We start from the raw sequence: 24,527 nt of genomic DNA on the forward strand, positions 1-24,527 counted from the left end.
AAGTGCTAAATAATATAATTATATGTTACTTTATTTATTACAAAGATGTTTTATCTACATTTTGAAATGTTTAGAAGTTAAAATAGTTTAAAGTTGTAACATAAACACAAATATTTTGGTGTTTTCTTACAAAATTTTTCTTATGTTATAATGAAATAAATGGCTGTAGTTGTTATTCTGATTTTGTTCACTAGCATTACAAATCCTCTAGGTGTTAGAGTCTAGACGAGAAGGAAACTTTACAATTTAAATCACGAAGACAAGAACTAATTGACAACAAAAAAATGCATTTCCAAAAATAACTTCTTGAAAGAGTTTACCAGCCACAAACTTATAATCTAGCAACAAAATATGTAAAGTTTTTGCTTTTGGTAACAAATAAATATTTTAAAATTGTAATTATTGTATCTATATATAAATTTACGTAAGGGCAAAATTCGGTAAATCGCGCGTTATTTCTAGAATGTTTACTCGATGGTATATAAAGTTGGTTCGTACTTTCGGTACTGATTTTAACCGCCTGATGTAACCCTGTTTACTAATTAAATTGAGTTCGATAATTAGTTATTGACGATTAAAACGAATTTAGGTTCAACGATTTGCCCCAAATAGGGGTGTTTTCCGATCGTGGTATACACTGTCTAATGGATGTCCATCTTGAAAAATACCCGCCACAAAAATTCGAGGAGGCTTCGCATTTTCCTATCTCCTCCTACGATAATTGTTTTTAATAGCTGAAAACCGGTTGAACAGCTCGAGTACAGTATCATAATGTTGAAGACAGGCCGATTTTCTTTAAAAAATACTATTTTGATAGATTTAATATACGTTTATGCAAATGTATTGATTTGAAATGAATGGAACATTCCAATCTCTGTTCCACAAGTGTCTATTCCCTCAGGCGTCGTAAAGGCAAGTACTGTATACCATGGAGGTCCATGTGTATACTCATAACAGAAATTCGATCCATTTTTTTTTCAATCTGTGCTGCAGAGGTTGGATATAGATTTTTTTTAACGGATAATGAGCTAGCGTTTTCAGTCGCCGTATATTATGTACAAATCTTTATTATTGCAGTTAAACCACCCACGTGACATCATCACCCTTCCCTCACTGGCATGAGTAGCGTTGTAAAGCCAGTAGAGGATAGGCCTACGGTGCATCACATGCCCTAAACTTCATTCATCTGGATGTGCACACTGTCCTCTTTGATCACTACATTGAAGTTCATTCATCATCATTTATGTGCACACTGTCCTCTTTGATCACTACATTGAAGTTCATTCATCATCATTTATGTGCACACTGTCCTCTTTGATCACTACATTGAAGTTCATTCATCATCATTTATGTGCACACTGTCCTCTTTGATCACTACATTGAAGTTCATTCATCTGGATGTGCACACTGTCCTCTTTGATCACTACATTGAAGTTCATCATTTTTTTTAAACTGTAACACCATTAGTGGAGAATGATAGAAAGATAGGAGCTAAAGCTATATTCTATCAGTCACATGAATTAACCTCAACAGACTATTTATATTCAATAATTTATTATATTAAATTATTTAGTAATAAAAATATTGTGCTTTGTGCCAAAAGTATATAATTGATAAATTTTAAATAATCACATGTGAATTCCTGTGCCTAAAAATTGTCTAAAACTTTCAAACTTGATACGTTTTGACGGCTGGAACCAGAGTGCTTCAAATCAACTATTACACAGCTAACACTTTAACAGTGACTTTTTCTTAATAATGCTTGTCGAAATGTATTACTGTTGATCTTTCAGTCAGACAGATGTTGCTAGTGATAAGGTGTCATACGCAGTACCTGACCCACACTCTCCCCCAAGACTGGGGAAGGGGTAATACTAAGTTTCTCAAAGGATTAATAAATTAACGGACGAAGAATTAAGGAAGGCAAAAAATAGAAATTGGTGAATTTAGATGTGTCTGGAAATTAGTGGTTGAAACAATGTGGTAAGGAGGTAGATATGACTGTTACAAAAAGTTGAAGGCTACTTAAGTCACATTTTATTAGGCCGAACATTAAACAATCCCTCTGCTTCTGTCTCTGCTTTTACTTCAGAAAGAAGAGATTACTATTTGCAACATGCTTTAAAATAAAACTGCATTGTTGAATCCAGCAAAACAGTTGAGGTACCAATGTCCCTGCATGTGAAAAATAAACTAACGTGACTAACTAGTTCCTAGAGGTCCTCAATATCAAAAGATTCTTAATAATATGAATACTTATGGACCATTTAAATTGGTGAAGAGGTCAAGTAAGGTCAATTAAAATGACTGGGGTAAATCCTAAATTAGTAATCAATACAACTGTCAGTACTTTCTTGCATTACTCACTCTTACAAGGTGAGACATTTACTGGGCCAAATATCAAATCTGTACGCATTTTTTCTGTTCTGAATGCAAATAACAAACATTATAACATTTTAAATGTCATTGTGAAATCAGTCATCATCTTCTATTTGGCTCTATTGTATGCTATAATGATCATCTACAGCAGGTAACTATACATCATCTACAACAGGTAACTATACATCATCTACAGCAGGTAACTATACACTTTTGTTAAACTTACTGAATGATCTCATAAAACAATTTTCTATTTTAATATTATCAAAAATAATTGATACAACTTTCAAGTATGAAATCAATCAACCAACAAATTGTAAATCACATTTTTACAATCGTTTGTGTCTTAGCTTCCGGACTTTTTCACAACTTACAGAAAGATCTAATTGTTTTAAATCTATGTCAAGTAATTAATGCAGAATAAAAGATAACAAGTAATTTCACAAGAATATCAAAATCGCTATATTTATATGATTACTCATTGACTGATGATTAACTATCTGACTCACAAAAACTATAAATAAAATAAGTTTAATGCAAACATTTTGTCACTATGATTCCTGACTTTGAAGTATTATGCTGTAAAATAATTACTATTTTTAGGTTTTTATTTCCAGAATTAGTAAAACCTTTGAAAATTTCAGGTAGAAATAACCAAGTTAAGGTTGTCAAGATGAAGTATTAATAAATTCATTAAGAACTAAGGTTATTATATTGCACATTTATTATAAAAAGAAATATACAGTGTATAGAATATAAAAAATTACACTTATACAAAGTATCAACTATTTATACAGCATACTATCCAAATCAATAATTGAATAAAAACTGTTTTCCAATCAAAAAAAAAATTACCCTTGTATCCCAGCATACGATACAGTGCAGTAAAAAATTAATTAGAGAAAGTGAATCCAGACTTGTGTGTTTAACACCCCCACCCTGTCTTGGCAGCAATCAGGGATGTTAACACAGAAAAGGGAAGTAGAAACACCGTAAGGAAGACAGGAAGAACATTAATAAGTTAAGAATAATTAATAAGTGGCGTAGAAATCTAAAGATTCACACTAAACTATTTCCTGATATATCTTGTAGAAATGAGATTATGTATTTAGGTCACAAATAAATGACATTTGAATAGACAACAAGGCCCTAGGGACCACACCCTACGACCTTGCCCTAAAATATGATTTTTATTTTTATTTGTAATCACTGAATGAATTTAAATTGAATTTTATTACTACTTATCCAGGATGATGAAATTAACGCATATTCGGACTCGGAGAATTGTAGATAAATCAAATAAAGAATAAGCTTCCGTGGGATTGCAAATTAATTAATTGGATTTAATAAAAACTTGCATTGCTAAACATCCAGTAAGCCTTAAGGCAGTACAAATGGACAAAAAGATTACAAGTGAAAAACTTTGAACCAATAATGTAGGTTATGAGCAATTTGAGGTATTTTAAGTTAAAATTTGTAAACTTGTCAAAAACCTTAGTCATGATCCGATATAAAACAAAGGATTATCAATATCATTGATTTGGAAACCTATAAACTAGTAATATTGCTAAAGGCCTGTTCACACACAAAAAAGTCAGTTATGTTCTACACCCTTTTATTCAAAAGAGAATATTGCGGTAATTTTTCCTTTTCTGTGTGAATGGGACTTCAGTGAAAGGTGAAAATTGAATGAACAGCTCTGTCTACACTATCAAACTATTTAAAAGTGTGATATGCGTAGATATGGTAATGAAATGCCCAAATATGGTAGTGATGACATCATGTGCATACTGTATGGGCACATCACATTTTTTTGTCACATACAGTTTGATAGTGTAGACAGAGCTTACAGAATAATACACTTACCATTTTTAGATTTGTCTATCTTGCAGCACAAGACACCAGACACAAGACCTGGTTGATAAGAACAGGATGGAATACCACTTTTCTTGTGTCCATAGAAAACATCTATTCTACCACCAGCTAAACACGATGACTTGTTCGGTCTTCGTTGCGAACAATGTCTACCAATTCCACCCATGTTGTCTTCGTGATTCTTTCCTGAACACCTAAACAAATTTGGTAATATATTATTTATTATTAACATACCATTTATAATACATCATTGGCACTCAATACTATGAAGATAGTAAACATAGTCAATTAAATACAATATTTTATTTCTCAAAATCAACTGCTTATTCCAAAACTAAAAGATAAACAGAATGTTATTATATCAAGTTGATCTTAGACATATTATAAGAAGAGAAATAAGGTAATATGTAACAGAGGAAGACTCATAGTACAACCTGTACAGGCAACGGTTAGCATTTACACACATAAACTGATACAGTTAAAAATTCAATTAAATCAATTGTGACATTCAGCTCAAAATGTGTAAATCAAAATTGAATAATGTTTTAGATTGATTTTGACAAATTATACGTCTCGTTGAAATATGTTTCAACACACGCTGAAGCTGCGGAGTCCCAAAAGAGAACCAGGGTATTCCCGTCGGCATGTCTTTAAGATCGCATCCAAGATGAGGTAGAACGTTACATTAGTCATTGGGCTTTAGATGCTCCCAGTAGTAATGCAATTCAAACCATGTATAACCTAATATTAGGATTATGATTATGATAAAAAAAAATTAACTGAACATAAATAGATGTTAAATAGATAATGAAATAAATCATGAATGTACCACTAGACTTTCGGGTTAAAATCAAAATCGTGAGGCATTTAATAAACAGGCAAACTTTCTTATAATTACGTGACATGTTTTAAGAATACTATTCTCATCATCAGAGCTGAAATCAACACCTTATATACCTGTTACACAGTTGTATTTAAATAATTAAATATTGTAGATGATAGATATTCCACCACTGTAATTTATAAGTTAATATTTATGCAACTACAAGATTTAACTTTCAATCTATTTCAAAATGATTTTCACTGTAATTGAAAATATTTGTTGTAAAGAAATTGTAGAATAAATATTTATTTTTGAAAAGTCATTCTGATCAAATGACTATGCTGCTTAGGTTTGTATTCAAAGGAAGTTATTTATTTTTGGGATATAGAATCTGTTGTTTCACTTTTAAATCTAAATTAGTTTGACCAACGAGACAATTTAAATGTATTGTTTAATTTGAAAACGCATTAAATATAAATAATAAGTATGATTTATGGCCACCTGTAGGATTCTTATTCTTTTCTCTATACATTGTATATATCAACTTGGTGAATAGCATAAACTGTAACACTAATAATAATATGCAGATATAATAGTAACTTGGTGAATAGCATAAACTGTAACACTAATAATAATATGAAGATATAATAGTTTTTTATAATATAATTTGATGATATGTATTTTTGTACTGTTTGTATTGTATTGCCGAGGGCCCCAATGATCAGTTGTGATGGATGGGCTACCCTCATGAAACATGGTCCAATAAAAACAATAAATAATAAAATAAGACGACTTATTATTTTGCTTGCTCACTTTGAACGAAAGAAAGAAAGATTGTCAGATTCAATTGGCTGCTCATGTCTTGTTTACAGATTGATTCATTTTAACATTTGTAGTTCATTTAAAACATTAATCCTCACATTTCCATTCATCCATCCTTGATTAGTCACAGAACAAGATAAAGCATGAACTTACACATGAGTACGGTATGTTGAGTACAAGACTAACTTGAGATCTAAGTGAACCGATATGTTTCTGCTTGACGTACTAACATTATAAAATGATTCATTGAAATATTATTAACGAATCAATATAAGTAATCGGCATAAACTACTGTAGATTACAAATATTAGCAACACATTTAATACCAATCAGATAAAACTTGTGAAACATGTTTTATAGCATTTATTATCTATCATTTAAATATAAATCAATCACAATTATTCAATAAAATAAAAGCAATAAAATAATCAATATTATAACAATTTGTTGATCAATGAATATAAGAACTATATGTTAATGATATTTTTTCAGGTGTATGAACAGAAGAATGACCTCTAGCTCTTAGCATTTAAAAACCTGAATTTGTAGATAAAAAAGCTTATTTCCCTACCATTTTGCCATGTCATATAAACTTAAGTCTGTCTGCTGGGACTTGGTACCTGTCCATCTACGACTCACGGGAGCCAATTTTAATGTCAGTGTATAGTCTGAGCATGCCTAAGCACTACTATTTGTATAATCTTTTCAGAATAGCCTCTGAGAAGTCTTTAGTCTAAGGACCGGTTCCTTGTATATAGGGACGACTATTTAATCATTTTGAACAACAAAAATCAGTTTTAAGCATTGAGACTCATAGCTACTCAAATAAATAATATAATAAATAATATGAGAGTTTGCTAATTTATGCTAATTTCCTGCTTTCAATGTTTAATGTTATCAGCATCAATCAATTATTCTTTCGTAATTCTATCTACTACTATCCATTATGTTATTCAAAAGTTTGTAAATCTAAAGCTCTGTCTACATTATCAAACTAGTTTGACAAAAAAGTATGATGTGCCAAAATATGGTGGTGATATGCCTAAATATGGTAGTGATATGACATCATCATGTCAATATATGGGCACATCACATTTTTTTGTCATATAAAGTTTGATAGTGTGGACAGAACTTAACACTAAAAAAAAAAAAAAAGAAGCAAGAATGCAGTTGTTTTGGGAGTTGTTCCAATAATATAAGCTTACATTTAAGTTGTCTGCAAGTTAGTTATTCTTGTTAAAATTGACGGAAATCACAATATTTATTAATCCGGCTAAAAGCGAAAATAGGTTGTCAGCTGTATTTTCTGCTGTATAATCACAGCACCTAGCTTATCATTCTACTAGCAGGTCTATACACTCAATAATAGTTTGTCAGCATAATTTATTTCAAAATTAACAATCATTGTATGAATTGCAAAATAAATTGTAATTTTTGGAGAACATTTTTTTTTACATCAATGTAAACAAGCAATCATTTTTTTCCATTAGTAAATTGTAATAAATCTTGTTATGTTATCAAAGTTAGTACAGAAAGTTAAAAAGATAGAATCAGAATTGAACATTCAACAGGATTAGGAGGCAAGGGCCACAACTTGATAAGTTGGCATAAAAGAAAATGTGTGCATTTAATTTTTAATGTATATTTTTATAATTATTTGAAAGAAATGAGAGAAACGCTCCTACCCTCCTCAGGTTAAAAATATAGTTTTTGAAATGACAAATTCTAAACCAAGAAAAAGTAACAAATTCAAGCATTTCATTCACCATATAAAATAATTATTTTCATTTAGAATTTAGAGATTAAAGATCATTGGTAATTAGCCTGGTTATTGCCAGTATGTGGGATGCTTTGGGATTTCATTTTAGTAACATGGAAATCCTATCTCATAAATTATATATTTATGGCGTCAACTTTTTCAAATTATTTCATATTGAAAGATTAACTACTTTCATAATGTTTGTATAATGTGAGAGGTTGTGTAAATTAAATAATGATTTAAAACTTTAGTAGCATGCATACCGAAGGCTACGGTATTCATAGTCAGATAATGGATTTATTAATAATTCAATTCAATTCAACTTTATTTCAGACAAACTGTCCATATGAAACATATACATACACTAAAAAAGAGAAAGAAATCCAAAGCATTATGTGGAGGGAGGACCAATAATTATTTGTTGACATACAGTGCCTCTCTCCACTTAAATATATATTTTACTATATACCACATACAGTGCCTCTCTCCACTTAAATATACATTTTACTACGTATATACCAAGAATTACGATGTAGTGTCAGCAAGAAAATACAACTTGTATCTTATGAAGTTTGTCAAGCGCATTTTAGAATCACACTTTCAACTGACTATTCAGTTACTGTTTCCTTGTTTACTTTGTCAAAATGTATCTCCTTTAAAATCTAAAAAATAATACTCAAGGATACTTAAATGTGATCCTCCAAATCTATCGCAAATTAAATATTAGATCAAGTTTGTTTAAATAAGTTAAAGTTTTCAAACTTGGTGACACAAGCTTTACAAATATTATCCCCGAATTTCCTCTTTACCCCAAAATTTACTTTCACTCCATTCAGATTCACTCTTCTTCACTCTAAAATTGTTAAAATTATTCATAAATTCACCATAAACCCCATTTCAATTTCCAATAATATTTCACTTTTATCCTAAATAGCACTTTTAACCCCGCATTTCATTTTAATCCAGAATTCCCCTATAATGTCCAAAGATGTCTCAAATGTAGGACCTCCCGCTGGTTTTGTTAAAAACCTGACTTGACAGGCAAGTTTCTGATCTGTCCAAAAAATGATAACCCCCCGGGCTTAGTTGATGGCCTCATTTGAATTTAAATTGTCAATATATTGCACCATTTTAAGAGAAAGCTCTATGATATGGCAATTTGAGTTTAATATACATAAAGGTATCCAACTTACCCAATTTTAATACAGTATATCTATAAAAAAACAAACAGCAAAATCAAGCATTTTAACTCAGAATCCGCAACCATTTTCCAAGAGTCAAAAACGTGTTTATTTATTGTTTTATATTCAGAAGAAATCTTTCTGTCTTGTGTTCATTATTCTATTAAAATTTAATTTGGTATTACATTTTAGGCCTCCTATAAGCAAAGGACAATGTAATTGGAAATATGCTGATGAAACTGGGTTAAGTCCTAGAATGTACAAGCAACATGCTCAAAGAACAGATGCTACATTACCCCAATTTAAAGCCCCATTCCCTACGTTTTTTAGATCTAATTTAAGATCACAAACTATATTTAATGTAAAAATAATACTATATGGTCCTATTGCGATAACTTTTTTCGTCTTTAAACGGTTAAAAATGTGAAAAATAAATCGATTTTAATAATTATAGCGGCCCGCTATAAATCCCAAAATGCATTGCGCGCGGATTGATATTTTTGTTTTTCACCTGTAATTCGCCCACTTTTCGATCGATCGTGAAGCCAAAACAAATGGAAGACTCCTAACTTTTCAGCGAAAATACCGGGTTTTCCCCAATTTTTATCAACGGAGTCTGGCAAAAATAGAAAGACAATTAATGCAGCAACTATACAACATCAGGCTAGGTATATAGCTAGCGTACGATGTTCGTACGTTACCAATGTTTACCAGCTAGGCCTACAAAACTAAGCCTAGCTAGGCTAGGCCTGAGACCGTCCACGAGAGGTCGATCGCCGCGAGCTACTTAGGTAGTGCATTGTTTCTCACTTTTTATCATAATTTACCATAAAACGTACATTTAAGACAAGGAATGACATGGTTTAATGTTTTTAAAGTGATATATATGTATTATTTTCCAAAAAACGTCCAAAATTGCAGGGAAGGGGTCTTTAAGGTTAATATTGTAGTCAATGACTTGTTGTATGTTGCTTCACATTTTGCAGATTTGTGATTTTTGAAGAAGATACTTAATTATTTAATTTAGTAACTGTCACCTGGATTAAGTAATCAAGATAAGCAATTGCTTAATGGCATAAATGTTTTATCATTTATTTGAGTATGTATGTAAATTTACATATAACACCCAGGAATTGATAATAATGATAGGATACACACATTAAACAAATATGGAAAATATATTGTGAATAAATTTTCAACAAAACAATATATAAAATACATTTTTGGTCATCTCGGAAATTAATGACGGGTGCTACAATAATAGAATCATTCTAAAGGCCTACTGTACATCACGTTTATTGAAGTATGGTGTGCAAATGTTGTCAAATAACTGAGCCTGTTTGATCAATGATGTGCTAAATCCCATTGGGAAGGAGGTATTATGAGTCAATAAGCCGTTTCCCAATTTAGTCAGATGTATCTGTTAATATTCCGTGTCAGTTCAGACATTCCATGAAAAATGTTCACTACTGATAAAACAATTCTTATATTCATTTATTACATTATCGTGCCATAGGGGATTCCCGCGAGATGATTTCAACATGGCCATGCCATTACAATATTTAGTCTCTATAGCGTAGCAAAGTACAAATTGCGATAGTATCTATGAGTGATTCATATAAATGGGGGACTGGGATCTCTTGGTGACTGCCTAATTCAATTCTTTTAAATGTCAACAATAGGCACGAATCAAAGTATATTTAAATTAACAACACCGAATAGATTAACAAATAGATCAATTACTAAAGTGTAAATAATCATCATTTTATAATAATCCATTTCTGTATAGTAACTAAAAAAAATTATTATAAACTTTCAGTGTAACTTTAAATTTGTTAGGGAGTATAACATTTTCAATATTACTTTTTCTAATAACAAGTAACATTTTAAATTTATAAAGAGATATTAACAGATCCAGGTAGCAGAAACGTAATTTTGCCTGTTAGTAATAAACTACCGTACCAAGCATTTTCAACCAGAATCGTCACTGATGTCTGCACAATGTCGTACTGTTAGCAGCCCGTCACACCAGGAAAACCAATGTTACGCTACGCTTACAGCACCGTCCCCTGGGCTTGGCGCCGCAATTTAAAACCTCTCTCTAGCGTGTAACTTCACAATGCAGGCACTCTTTCCTAGATTGTTGTTACTTGTTCTACTTTCTCTTTCGATTGAATACAATGTCGTTTTATTGATCCAATAGCATATTCTTTTGACAGATCCCTAAAGCTTTGTAATACTCCACCCTAAATCCCGTTGGAATGAGCACCATTCATTGAAATCATTTATTAACTGGGTGAAACATCTTTATTTAATATTGTTTGTTGTTTTCAACATGAGATTCATATTTTCGTATTGCTTTGATTCTTATCGACACCGACCTTACTTTAATGTCAGGTAAACTTTTCTCTACATATTTATAAAAAATAATATATAAAAAGTAAATCGAAGGAAATCTTCAATCATTAATAAAGTCATAAACCAACATAACCAAACACTACCAATCAAACCGACCATACAAAAACTACCAGTCAACCAGACTACCCATCGAGCAACCAACCAAACTACAGTACCACACAAAAATCAACCAACTAGACTACCAACCGAGTAAACTACCAAACGAAATCTCAAACTAACCAATCAATCAAAATATAAGACAACCAACCAAACTATCAACAAACCAAAAAACAAATATTCAATAAATCTATAATAATCAATAAACAATATTACTATCAATTGAAACAATAGAACACTTAAACTCAGCTGTCTCAATTTATCCACAACAAACTAGGTATGATTCACTTTCATTTTCAATCAAGATGCGAAACAAAGAAAAGACATTCTTTCCCCAAGACATTGATGTTTTTTCAACAATATGTGTCTTAATGTATCTAGAAACACATTTGGAAGTTAGGCATACATGTGACCTTAGATAGAACTGTCTCGTCTGATAGTTGAGATGTATACCGCGATGCATGAACGCCAACAAAATGTATGTAATGTGTATGGTTGTACTTGTTAAGCAAGAAACATTGATTTGTCAAATCAGATTTCCAAACAAAGGTTGTTTAGAAACCTTCACTCCACCATTCTCAAATGCCTGATGTACCTGTACAGGACTATTGACTAAAGTACCATAGATGTCAGTAGCTCATTACTCTTCTTCTGTCTATCTCTGTTCTCCATCAAGTTCTTTTGATAGTGTTATATCTTCCTTTGTTTTCTCCATCTAAAGCTCTGTCTACACTATCAAACAAATTTGATAAAAAAGTGTGATGTGTCCAAATATGGTGGTAATATGACATCATCTTGTCCATATATGGGCACATCACATTTTTGATATAAATTTTGATAGTGTAGACAGAGCTTTAATCAAATTGTTTGCAATAAACATGGATAAACAATATTATATAAAATATTTTAAAACTTACTTCCTACATCTTCCAAAATTATTAGCTGCATTGTAGGCATAACAACCATTCATACTGTTGGCGTCTTGCCAAGAAATAAGTCCCAGGTATTTCTGGTCGTTGTGATTGCACACGCTCCAACCTTGAGCGCACAATACTTTGCCGTGTTTCACGTGTCCTTTCCATGCTCCGTGGCACGCAACGATCCCCGGTACCTGGTGTAGGCCTTCTATTGAATTATCATGACATCCCATTTCTTCTTCTGGAACTGTGGAAAAACAAACAAAACAATAATTAAACATTCATTTTTTTTTTATTTATTCAATTTCTGCCATATTCAATACAAAGATAAAGACAAAACGAAAAATATAAAAGGCAAGGCAAAGGCAAACACCTACATATAATAAATATGAAGGGCTGTTGTTGCCTGAAAGCTCTGCTAATTTTTCTGGCCGTTTTAACTTTATCGTTTTGATTGAAATAGCTTTTTGCTTATTTAATTTTGTATCTTTATTGAGATCCAGCCACTGATATCCAGAGCATTGTCATTGTTTCAGTAATTTGCCTTTGTATTTATATATAAAATAAATAAAAATATAAGAAAATTGCTACATTATCTAAATTAAACTTTTTGTTATCCATGGTTCTGCAGGTTATTCCCCAAAGGACTTTAAAAAAAGATGTTTCTAATAATGACTATAGGATGTAATACGTACAAAACCATATCTGGAAAATGTAAATGCATGGAGATGCCAAATTTCTATTTTCACTTTAGCATATCTCGTGAACACCAACCCACAGCAATTAAATGACACTAGACATATTACATTAGTAATGTCTTTAGAATTATTTTTAGGCCATTCTAATTACGTTTAAGTTGTTCATAAAGATGTTATATTCAGTCTATTCGATAAAGTAATCCTGGTAAAATCTTGTAGATTAAATAAATTTATAGATTTATAATAAACATTATCAGTAAATTGTAGTTTAGTCCCCAATAGTAGTTATTTTGCTATTTCTTTTAACACTATCTATTTAAAGAAAATTCTATTTAAAATCTCAAATAAAAAAAGTGTCTTGTTAAGTTTTAACACAGCGTAACGTCTTTTCACAGTTTGTATTTTAATATCGTCCGTCAGTCATCGCACTTGTACGACAAAATGTGCACCGACGATGTCATCCTTAATTTCCTGTCAACTAGGTACAGAGCTTAGCAAACCTTGTCAGCATAGAGCACCTCTGCTAACTGTTTGTTCCCGGTATTAAGACGTTTGAACACTACCGCTCTGTGCCTGGTCGGTGTGTATAAACACTGTCGCTGTTCATTAACTTATCAATTAAAGCAGCTAAATTGTTTTCACTCCCATTAACGGTACAAAACTCTGCGGCAGATTTCAATGAATTTCTCTTTTTTTTTGCCCAAACAGTTCAATGCCCTGAACAGTTCAGGACATTTGTCCAATGCATAGCAGCAGTAGATACCAGCTTTACATTTAGTTTATAAAAGATGATATAGAAGCCTGAAGGAAAAGATTAAGACTATTCTAAACCATCCATAGCCCTATACATCAATACACTAAGTAATTGTATTAATGAACCAAACTTCTGTACTCTATATGTATATATATATATATATATATATATATATATTGCCAATTTAGTTATAACTAAAACAAATTGATATAGTATACCAATATAAAGTTTCCACGTGTAATGCTTGTAAAATTCTAATTTAGCTAACATTCATGCAGTGCATTTTTTGCAGAGGAAAATAAAATAAAAACTAGAATTTAATTTGTTACTTTAACGAATTATAGGTGATCATTTTCATAATTTTACTGACTTTGTAAAGTGGAGCTCCACTCAGAAAATTTCTATTTTCCATACATTTCAAGCAGTGCATTCTTTGTAGAGGAAAGTATAATAAAAATAGTATACAGCATGGTGTTTGCAACCATCACCACTGGTGTTTGCAACCATCACCACTGGTGTTTGCAACCATCACCACTGGTGTTTGCAACCATCACCACTGGTGTTTGCAACCATCACCACTGGTGTTTGCAACCATCACCACTGGTGTTTGCAACCATCACCACTGGTGCAATAATACAAGCAATGTGCAGATATAGCCTTTACCACCAGTATAACCCAGAAAAAAAACTTAGCCACTAGTTTCCAAGATACACGGCTACTTTAGTGAAGTATTCAGTCAATATTGTGATGGTAGTGTTTGTCACAATTTGACTTAAATCTACATCTTTTTGACAATTTAATTACGCCATATACATTACCTTCAATACTAATGACAATTTTAGATGATTTTATCTCGGTTATTTGTGAGTCTGAAAGTTGTGAAAAACACATGCACTGTTTTAAGGGTTCTTTTAAAATTGAAAGATATCCATTAAAACAATGTCATTCCTGAAAAACAACTGAATCTAGTTCCTAAATGGTTTTGAACAATAAATTAGTCTTTTCATAAGAAATGTGTCGATCAATGTTTTAAAGTCACTGCTAATCAAATACTATCTGTAGGATGGAAAAACTGTAAAGTATGACCATGATCCTATACAATTAGTCATAGGTCTATGGTATGATAAGTATAATAATATACTCAGTACAGTATAGGCAGGCAAGAGTGACTTCTCACTGGTATTAGGAAAGACAGTAATACAGTACTAAACAATCTGTAGTTTCTTTGTTTAATGAAATGGAATTAATTGTGTTTAATAAATCTTTTTTTCTTCAAACAGAAATGTCTTATTTTTTAGCAAATTTTACTGTAGATCCTCATCTACAATAATGCTGTGATTCCTTTCACTGCAATATTTTCTAATTAATTTTTAAGTGTTCTACGCTTCGTTCAAGGTCCACGTCATTTCTCAGCAGGTAGGAACACTATCGCAACTGCAGGGTGCGGTGAACGACAGACCCTTCAATAAGTTAATGAGATCTGGTTGGATGTGACATAAGATAACACGTGGACAGGTGGCTGAATAATACGCTAACTGGACCTTAATAACTTACGGTTCTTTTAACCCTTAAAGTGTAAACTGAGTACTGGACAATTTGGCATTCCATATTATCAACAAACTGAATAAACACTGAGAAAATTTTAAGGATGTATTTCCCAACTACAAATTATTCAGTAAAAATAACATTAGTACAGATGTCAGTTAAATTGCATACCATTTTTTACGACTGTGATGAATGTATCTTTACGATCAAAGCCTGATAAATTGTCAGCAACACAGGAATACGCCCCAGTATCTTGTTCCTCAACTCTTGATAGTGTAAGAGCACCTACAAAGATGATAAATAAGTATATATACAGGTTTGTTATAAGATGCTTATACCCCCTATTAAAGGGAGACCTTCAGGACTAAACAAAGTAACTTCCGTTATAGAGGTGTCATCTGAATAGGTTGAATCATTTGTTTTATGTGTCCCCTTAATAGGAGTTGGCCGTATTGCTCCTCATTCGATTCATAAGGAATTTCCCCTTAATATGGGTGTCACATTCATATGGATGTCCCCTGAATAGGGGTGTCCCAAAGAAAGACGTAGTTTTGTTATACCTTTATCTAACACTAATCGCGTGTCTTTCTTGTGGATAATTTTTCCATCACGGAACCATCTGAGGTTCGGTTCTGGAAGTCCAGATGCATGGCATGTCAATGTCAAATTGAATCCTGACAATATCTTCATTTCTGGTGGTAGAACTGTTTCAATTTCTGGTTGTTGTTCTGAAGGAGAAAATTAAAAATTACATGTCACAAATAATACAATTTTAAAGTAATAAATCATAACTCTATTCTGACATAAAAAAACCACAAAGACTAAGAAAGGAAAAGCGAAACAAAAGTGCTGTACTAGATCTACGGTATGTTTAATTGTAAAAACAATAGAACATCAAATTGTAAAGTGTCTAATCCATGTTGAAATCTCTCTAATCAGAGACTTCATAAATAATTGATGAATTATACCAAATACAGATGTTGTACAGGCAACAGCTAATAAAATGAGCACTAACATTTTTTTATTTTCTCAACACATAAATGCTCCATTTTTTTCTGCTATGGATATAAAAAGATGAATGAATGAATAATAGAAATATAGTAGCTACTGTAGGCCTACTAGATAGCCATTTGCTAAATGTCATGATCCACAGGTGAAGATTCATCTCCTTTGAGGAATAAAACACAAAAACCTTTTTCTATGATTCATCTCTCATCTGGGTTTTGATTAATTTTGTACCGACGTCGTCCTCCCATGTTTACTTAAAAGCCTTTCTAAGCACTTGCTTACAGTACATGACGCACCTGTTACCAGACGGGAAAAGCTACGTCCCATCAAACCGAGTTTACAGAAACTAAGGAAGCTCAAGAAATATCTCCACCTGTTAGGATCATTCTCACTTATACGAATATCTTCACTGATGACAATGATTATAATTGAAATATTGAGCAGGTAAAGAGCTAGGCCCAGATAGTATGTACACCTGTGGTATCTAAGGATTTTCCCTGGTGAGAAATCAGCTTGTTCTCTTTTCATACCGTAGAGATATAGGTCTCTTCCTCTTCTAAACAATTACCTGCCTAGCTTCTGTTATCTGTTCTAAAAATCTTTTTCATAGTGAAAAAAATCTAACATAGCACAATAATTCAATCACTTTTATTAGAAAAACTTTTCCTTTAATATTCAATATGTTTAGACTACTGATTTTAAAAGGAACAGGTTTAAAATCAAATTCTAATTTTATACCTCCATGGGTTGATTGCTTGTTTTCTTAAAATAGATTTTATTTTTAAACCATAAAAAAAGTTCTTTTAAATGTTGTAAATGTGCTAATTGAATTAAAAAAGTTTCCTAAGAATAGAAGTTTAGTTACAACTCTTTTCTGAAGATAGTAAAGGTTATATTTGCAGTTTGTGAATCCAATGAGATTCTAACGGATGTTTTGATGCCCGACGCGACAGCTTTGGGGTCTCACAAGTACAACAATTGGATAGCAGATGGTTTAATTTAAAACGAAAAAGTAAACTATAGAAAACATGGCTCGTGATACTTGTAATTAAAACAGTGACACCAAAATAAATTTAGAATTGATATCAATCAAGAAATGTTATTGCCGGCACTGAATTTTAAATATAGGGCTAATTACAGCAGGAGATTTACAAACGCCTCAAAATATATTTGAATTATCATCAATCAACCTATTAAAAATTAGATTTAATATTCAGACATCTATTATAGTCCTAAGTTGTTACATCCAAATTTGGAAGTTTGGTGACTTAAGGCTTGGAGATCAGTGAGGAAGGAGGATATTGAAAATTACCATAGAGATAGTAATTAAAGTTAATTGACCTAATTAAATAATTTACATTCCTTTTATGAAAATGATGTACATTAAAGGTATTGAATATTGGTTGACGCAAGATTTCATGGTTGGCATATTTCGTCGCCTTGTTCATGATTTATGTTTAGCAGTACGTCAGAAAAGGCAGCAACAGTTTCTTGTCAACTGTGCTGTGTGGCAATTATTTGATTAATAGTTTAATAACATATACTGGGGCTATAAATTATGTAATATACTTTTTGAAATGGGATTTTGAAAATAATATGTCTATATAAAATGTTTCAATGACAACCATTTCGTTTAATTTTCATGTCATTATTATTTTAAAAACACTGTAAAACACTAGTGAAGTACAGTTGTCATTATAACATATCACCTTCAATATAAACACATTTCATTTTCACTTTCTTGTTAAATTAAGGTGAAGGACAAATGCATAAGAACAAGATACTACAAGCAATTTACATAGAAATGAAACATCATTTCAAAATGTCAAAGTTCACAACTTAAAATGAGACCAGGTGAATGGGGAATCCTATCATCAAAAGTAACATCTTAAAATGAGACCAGGTGAATTGGGAATCCTATCATCAAAAGTAAAATCTTAAATTGGGTTTTAAAAAACAAAATATTTTTACCAAACCAAAAGTGAAAGAAGCATAAAGTGATGGAAAGAAAAGAAAACACTAGGGAATGGGTGGGTGGGAGGGATGGGATGTTGGATGGGATGTGGCTAGGTGTGGGATGGGTGTGGGTGGGATGTGGGATGGGGTGGAGTATCTCGGTTTTTACAGTATAATCATTTAAATGTGTAAATCAACCTTGCGCCATCAAAGATTCACTCATAATACGACTCTAATCCAACCTTGCACCACTAATCACTAGGATCCACCCATAATACCACTTTAGTACCCCCTTCCTGTATTCCTGGTTTAAAGCTAATTATTGTTGAAGGTGAAAAATACAAGCTGAAATAGTCGCACCCGAGTCGCACCACTTTTTTCTCACACTGTCAAATTGATTTAAGTTGTCGTAAAAGCTGCACTTTTTTCTCAGTATAAATTTTAAGTTTGGAAATATGCAAATTTATTACCTTCCATATTACAAATGACACTAGGAACCTTCAGCTAATAAAGCTATATTAAATCTGCATTATATCATTTTTCGGTTTTTTTTCTTGTATAAAATAAATTCCAGATTTTATCAATTTACCTCCTAAAAGTATAAGCCAAACTTTAAGTAACAATAAGTACATGGTGTACAACACGATGTACTAATTTGGTAATTTTCCAGAAATTTAAACAATTTTATTATTTTACCTGGGGGAACGTGTTATTCAAAATCATCAATTTTTAAAGTTTACCTTTAGGTATGATGATGTAATCTTGATTAAAGATCAATTTTATTATTTTGATTTAAGCCAAGAAGCCGAAATTGTAAGCTCTGGGGAAACGCCAGAGGTGGCTACCCAAGTACTGAGCCCTTGTCCTTGTCCACAGATCAGAACCTTGATAGGGAATAAGTTTAAAGTAACTGCCTAGAGTAATTCAGAGATGTAGATCAAAGCAAATCTCTGGGGACCCAGGCTTACCTAATTTTGAATAAGAAAATTCCAGGATATGAATATTTTGCAGGTGATAAAACAAATTCCAATTTTCATATCAAAATAATGACAAAGATCCTGTTGCTTTCAGCCCCCAAGATATACTTATTAAACTACTGTGATTACAATCAATATTTAGATTTAATAAACCAAATAACAAAAATAACCTCTACCATTCACCAACTTTTAATTAGAAATAAATAAATTTTAGATTTACACTACATTCTTACAACCTTGTCAAAACACATTTTGATTATAAATCAAACACTATTCCAAATTGTCAGAAATTGTAAAGAGGTTATTCTTTAACGATCAGGGCCGGAAGAATATTGTTACAGATCATTAATAAATTTTGTAACCTTGTTATGATTAAGTACGACAGTGTATGACTTTGTATGCAATTTAAAATCACAATGAAAATGACAATGAAAACCGACATGTTTTACAATCAATTAACTAATAGATTACGTTATGGCATGCTTATTTCATAGAAAATAACATCATTACTATGGTACTGTACATTGTAACATTTTGCAAATAATAAATTTTTAAAATGTCATGCACTGAACTAGACTTATACAGTACTTCCTACAGTAAATAGCAGCATGTACGTTTTTTTTACATTACAGGTACAGTGACTACTATATTATTTCTTCATCTTGCAGGGACACAAGCACAAACAATATGCTGACAGCCTGGTTTGTGTTTATTCTTAAGTTTGTAAGGGAAATATGTAGGGGGAGTGGTGATGTGAAGGAGAAATCCTCTAAATTTGTCTTTATCACAAACTTACCAGGTTTTTTACAGCATAAAACCCCAGTAATACCGGGTCTAAAAGAACATGACCTCCTGAAGTAAGTATCAACACAGCAACTTGCATCGATCCTACCACTGCCAATGCAGGACGTTTGACCTTGGTTCTGGTGAGGGCATGCTCGACCAACAGCTCCTAGATCATCCTGAAAAAACGACAAAACCAAAAAAATATTTGAAATATTCTTGACAACATGTAATAGTTTTTGTATGGTCATAAACATCTACTACTGACAATATGCAGAAACACACGTACGAAATGTTTGCAAATTTAGAATATGAAACTAAAAGCAATATCTTGGTGAAAGTGGGTATAAAGAATAACATGTGTTTTAGATTAAGTTCTTTAAAGGTGCCACTTTGACTAAATGTTGGTCCACGAAGAATCTGACCGGATTACACGCCATCCTAGGATCATCATTCCATGTTAAGCTAGGGATGTTGGATGGGGTTAACCGCCAGGCTTTAAGCAAACGAAGAAGATAACACCCTCATCATGTAAGTCTTTTTTCCGCATACACACGCGTTGTTAGCTTAAGTCGATGATGATGGACGGCAGTTACTGACTGATATCATCTTAATTGTTCAGATGTAAACCCATCTCTTCCTAAATATTCATTTAGATGGCTATCTTTTCTACACAAAGCACATTATGAAATAAAGCATTAGGCTAACAGGATTTGACAAAAACTTTTACTTCTAAGTAGGATTTTTGCTTACGGGTGTTGTATTGGGAACTTAGCAAATACACTAATACTAATCTAGTTGCATTCAACATTAATTAAATAAGATTAACAATCTTGAGTTAATTAAACAAAAAAGTGTATTAGTGCTACTTACAAAGAAACAATCTATTGACCATGAGGTATATCTTTCTAAGTGGTTCTAGTGAATAGAGATTATCATACTTGTGACCAGGGTGTAAGTATCTACTTAAGATTTAGATTATATTTAAGTGCTTCAACTTCTATAAAAAATGGAGGTCTATGTATTTGAATGTATGCTGATTTATGAGCAATAAGTTGCAGATTCAAAAGACTCAAGACTTACAAATAACTCAACTAAGCCTCTGTAAAACAATTTATCAGTTGATGTTTACTTTGACCACACATGATAAAATGAACAAGAGGAAATAAAAGAAAACATTTATGGTGAATAAACATTTGCTATGTATCTGCTCACTTCAACTTCCTTCTTCATTTTCAACTATTAAAATGGTGAAATAATGGAAAAAAATACTGTAGGTCACTTCTTTAACAACTTAAGAAAGTACTTAGTATGAAACAAATATTGACAATCGTGTGAAAACAAGCTCATTAACGTGTCAACATGTTTGTACAAAGTCAACAGTGGATATAGATGTTATTTTCATATAAACGTCAACAACAACATTGTGTGTTTTCAGAAAAATATTAAAGATTATGAAATGAGCTTGTGTAGACTTTGAATTGCATCTACGACTTAGAGCAAATCCAAGTGAAAAGATTCCAGACAAATCTGTAGCGTGTACAAACTGTGATATACTGTAGTTACAACTGAATTATCAATAAAGTCAATCAACAAATCAAATGTAATTTCATGTGCCCATATAGACATGATGATGTCATATCACTACCATATTTGAACACATCACACTTTTTTTGTCAACTAATTTGATAGTGTAGACAGAGTTTAAGTTGTGGTTTACAGTGTCTCGTCATTTGGTAAAAACTTTAGTATAATATTATCACTAAAGTATTTAATATGGAGAATCACATATGGCTGTATCCTATAGCCTTTGAACTTAGACTTCTTTAAACTCTGAGACACCGAGACACAGATAAAGATTATCTTTAAAGCTGGGTTTACACTCAACCTACACTAAGACTATCTTTAAGGTATTTTGTGGAGAAACACATATGGCTGTATCCTATAGCCTTTGGGTATTTAAACACAAAATTAAGACTATTATCATTTATTGTTGTAAAAACATCACATAAATCAAAGATAAATACAACGATTAAAGCAGTAAAAAGAGAAGGTAATAATAAACCAAGTAATTGACTTCAACAAAAGACTTCAAATCGGTTGGGATCAAAGGGACTTGCCTACTGCACAGGTAACAGGTAATCTCGTCCATGTATACCTGATGCTAACGGAATATTATGAGAACCTTAGCTAAAGGACAGGATATCCATATATGGTGGTGAAAAGATATCAAATATGAAGACAATAACACAAACAAGTGAAAAAAGGAAAGGCTGGGTAAATTATAGAGACTCAAAAGATATGGATTGAAGACTGGGCCATGGCAATGGAATGCAAGCCTGCATGGGTTCACTGACAAGTTTAATTTAAGCCGTTATTTTTTAATGTTCTTTTAATTTGCAATATTTTAATGTTATAGCCTTCACACACGCACGCTTTAAACTTTAAATAGCACATTCAAATCCCAAAGTTCAACCAATCATAAAGATCTAAGTGAAATTACTACACACCATGCTAATGATTATTCAAATGAGATGCGGTCAATCGATAAGATTCTATGAGGTATTAAAGTTTATTTTTTTTAATTCGCATAAAACACCACACTTGATGCAAATTAACCTTAAGAACACTATTCACTCCCAACTGATGCTGTTTACACCCGCAATTTAATAGTTAAATCAAACGAGAAACCAGTCGCCACACTATAAATTCACAACTACACATGGGAGGAATTAGGTGGTGATCGATCGCTTCCTTACAGGTAAGGAAAATTCCCCCTGCGTGCGCCGGGGTTGGTCAACCAACGATACCTGTTCTCTTGATGGTTTTTAATACATGTTGTATGTTTCTTTTTAGCAAACAAGACATTATGAAGGAAAAGAGTCAGGAGCCAGGTTTCCTTTGGTTTACTGAAGATAACTAATCAGAAACAGTACTTTGCACATTATGCGTTATTTTCAAAGATAAATTTACCAATCCTGATTTCTAGGGGTTTGATTTCTAGGGGTTTGATTTCTAGGGGTTTGATTTCTAGGGGTTTGATTTCTAGGGGTTTTAGTTTAATCATTACAAGTATACTACTGTAGCTTAGTTTTACACACATATATAAACAAGTATACATACTTAGTCACCATCTTATAACATTTTGATCCATTAAAAATGTTATTATTGTTGAGTGAAGAAAGAATATTGAAAGTACTGTTATTGTACCTGTCTGTATATTGATATACAGTATTGCAAATAATATAGGAATATTGTGGTGAAATCAAAATTATGTCTGAACCAAAAAAGTACAGTGGCCATGATTTGTAAATCCAATAGTCAACTGTATCACTTCCTCTGGGATTACACTAACTGTCAGTTGTCTATCTTGTCTTATACTTATTTTAACTGGATGTTATATGTTTAAACTTTATTTATTAAATAATCCTAAAATTTGTTGATGTTTCAATATAGTTAAACTATCTCACATTATCCCATCAGGGGTGCTCTGTGTACAAACAGCTTGCTTAAATGCTGTCTACACTATCAAACTAGTTTGACAAACAAGTGTGATGTGCCCAAATGTGGTAGTGATATGACATCATCATGTCCATATATGGGCACATCACATTTTGTTGTCACATAAAGTTTAATGGTGTAGATATAGCTTTAGAAATCTGTCAATATTATTTTAATTATTGATCAAGTATGTTTTAATGTCATTGTAGGCCTATATAATATAGGCCTATCTGCCTTAATATTCTGTAACTCCTTCATTTCCTACAAGATTAAAATCGTTTAAAATTTGTCAACATAAAGATCCCCTGGGTGTCATCATGAAATCCCTTTCCACAACCCATCAACTAAAACAGACATCAACACACTCGCAAATATTTAGTCTTTATACGCATCGTCTATGGTGTGTTCAAATCTGTTGGAATCTCTTCTGACACCGAACATTTTTTCGATGACATTATGAGAAATCATCCCTCATAACAGGTGAATTTGTGCACCTGTCATTATCAACTTACCCTATTAAAAAAGATGACCTCTAAGGCATATCTGTGTTGATATCTATTCATTTAATTTTAAGAGTCGTTTAGCAAATGTTATTTTTTAAATGTTAATATATAAAATGGCAATTTAACCCACAGTGCGAATGTATTAAGCGTGAATAATATTACAAGGTTGTTCTTTGAGTAGAAGTCCTTCTTGGAATTTCTTTAAGGAGGTTTATTACATAGATAATATACAAGATATATACCGTTGATTCACACCTAAAGTTTTGCTATATGCCACCTTTAAGAGAGCAGGAGGCTATATAAATCAGTTACGGGGAAGCACCAGACAGTCATGCCTCATGATTGACAAATCTTGAAAGAAAAATGTTTAAAGATAAAAGTAACGAAGCGTGTTGATTACCAGGCAAATTGACAGCTCTCTCAGTTGGCAGTTTGCAGCAGGTGTCTTGTGAAGACTTGACACACTGCTACACCTGTCTGTGTGTAGGGCAACATTCAGGCTAACAAAAGAAGGAGGCTACAGGATTTAATG

The 24,527-nt window shown here is 32.1% G+C and overlaps 1 protein-coding gene across 3 annotated transcripts in view; it reads right to left on the reverse strand.

Moving 5' to 3' along the window:
• Positions 1–24,527, reverse strand: part of LOC140048137 (uncharacterized) — a 63,582-nt gene that overhangs the window by 4,165 nt on the left and 34,890 nt on the right. For 2 of the 3 annotated variants that reach the window (XM_072093179.1, XM_072093180.1), the window contains 6 exons: positions 20,005–20,170; positions 15,828–15,995; positions 15,439–15,552; positions 14,541–14,591; positions 12,271–12,517; positions 4,246–4,448 (listed from right to left, as the gene is read on the reverse strand). In XM_072093179.1, the coding sequence (XP_071949280.1) occupies positions 4,246–4,448; positions 12,271–12,517; positions 14,541–14,591; positions 15,439–15,552; positions 15,828–15,995; positions 20,005–20,170 (949 nt within the window). The remainder of the gene's footprint in view (positions 1–4,245; positions 4,449–12,270; positions 12,518–14,540; positions 14,592–15,438; positions 15,553–15,827; positions 15,996–20,004; positions 20,171–24,527) is intronic. The other variant, XM_072093182.1, reaches the window with a different exon arrangement.

Source organism: Antedon mediterranea, chromosome 4, assembly GCF_964355755.1.
Source record: "Antedon mediterranea chromosome 4, ecAntMedi1.1, whole genome shotgun sequence".
In the NCBI taxonomy this organism is placed as follows: domain Eukaryota; kingdom Metazoa; phylum Echinodermata; class Crinoidea; order Comatulida; family Antedonidae; genus Antedon; species Antedon mediterranea.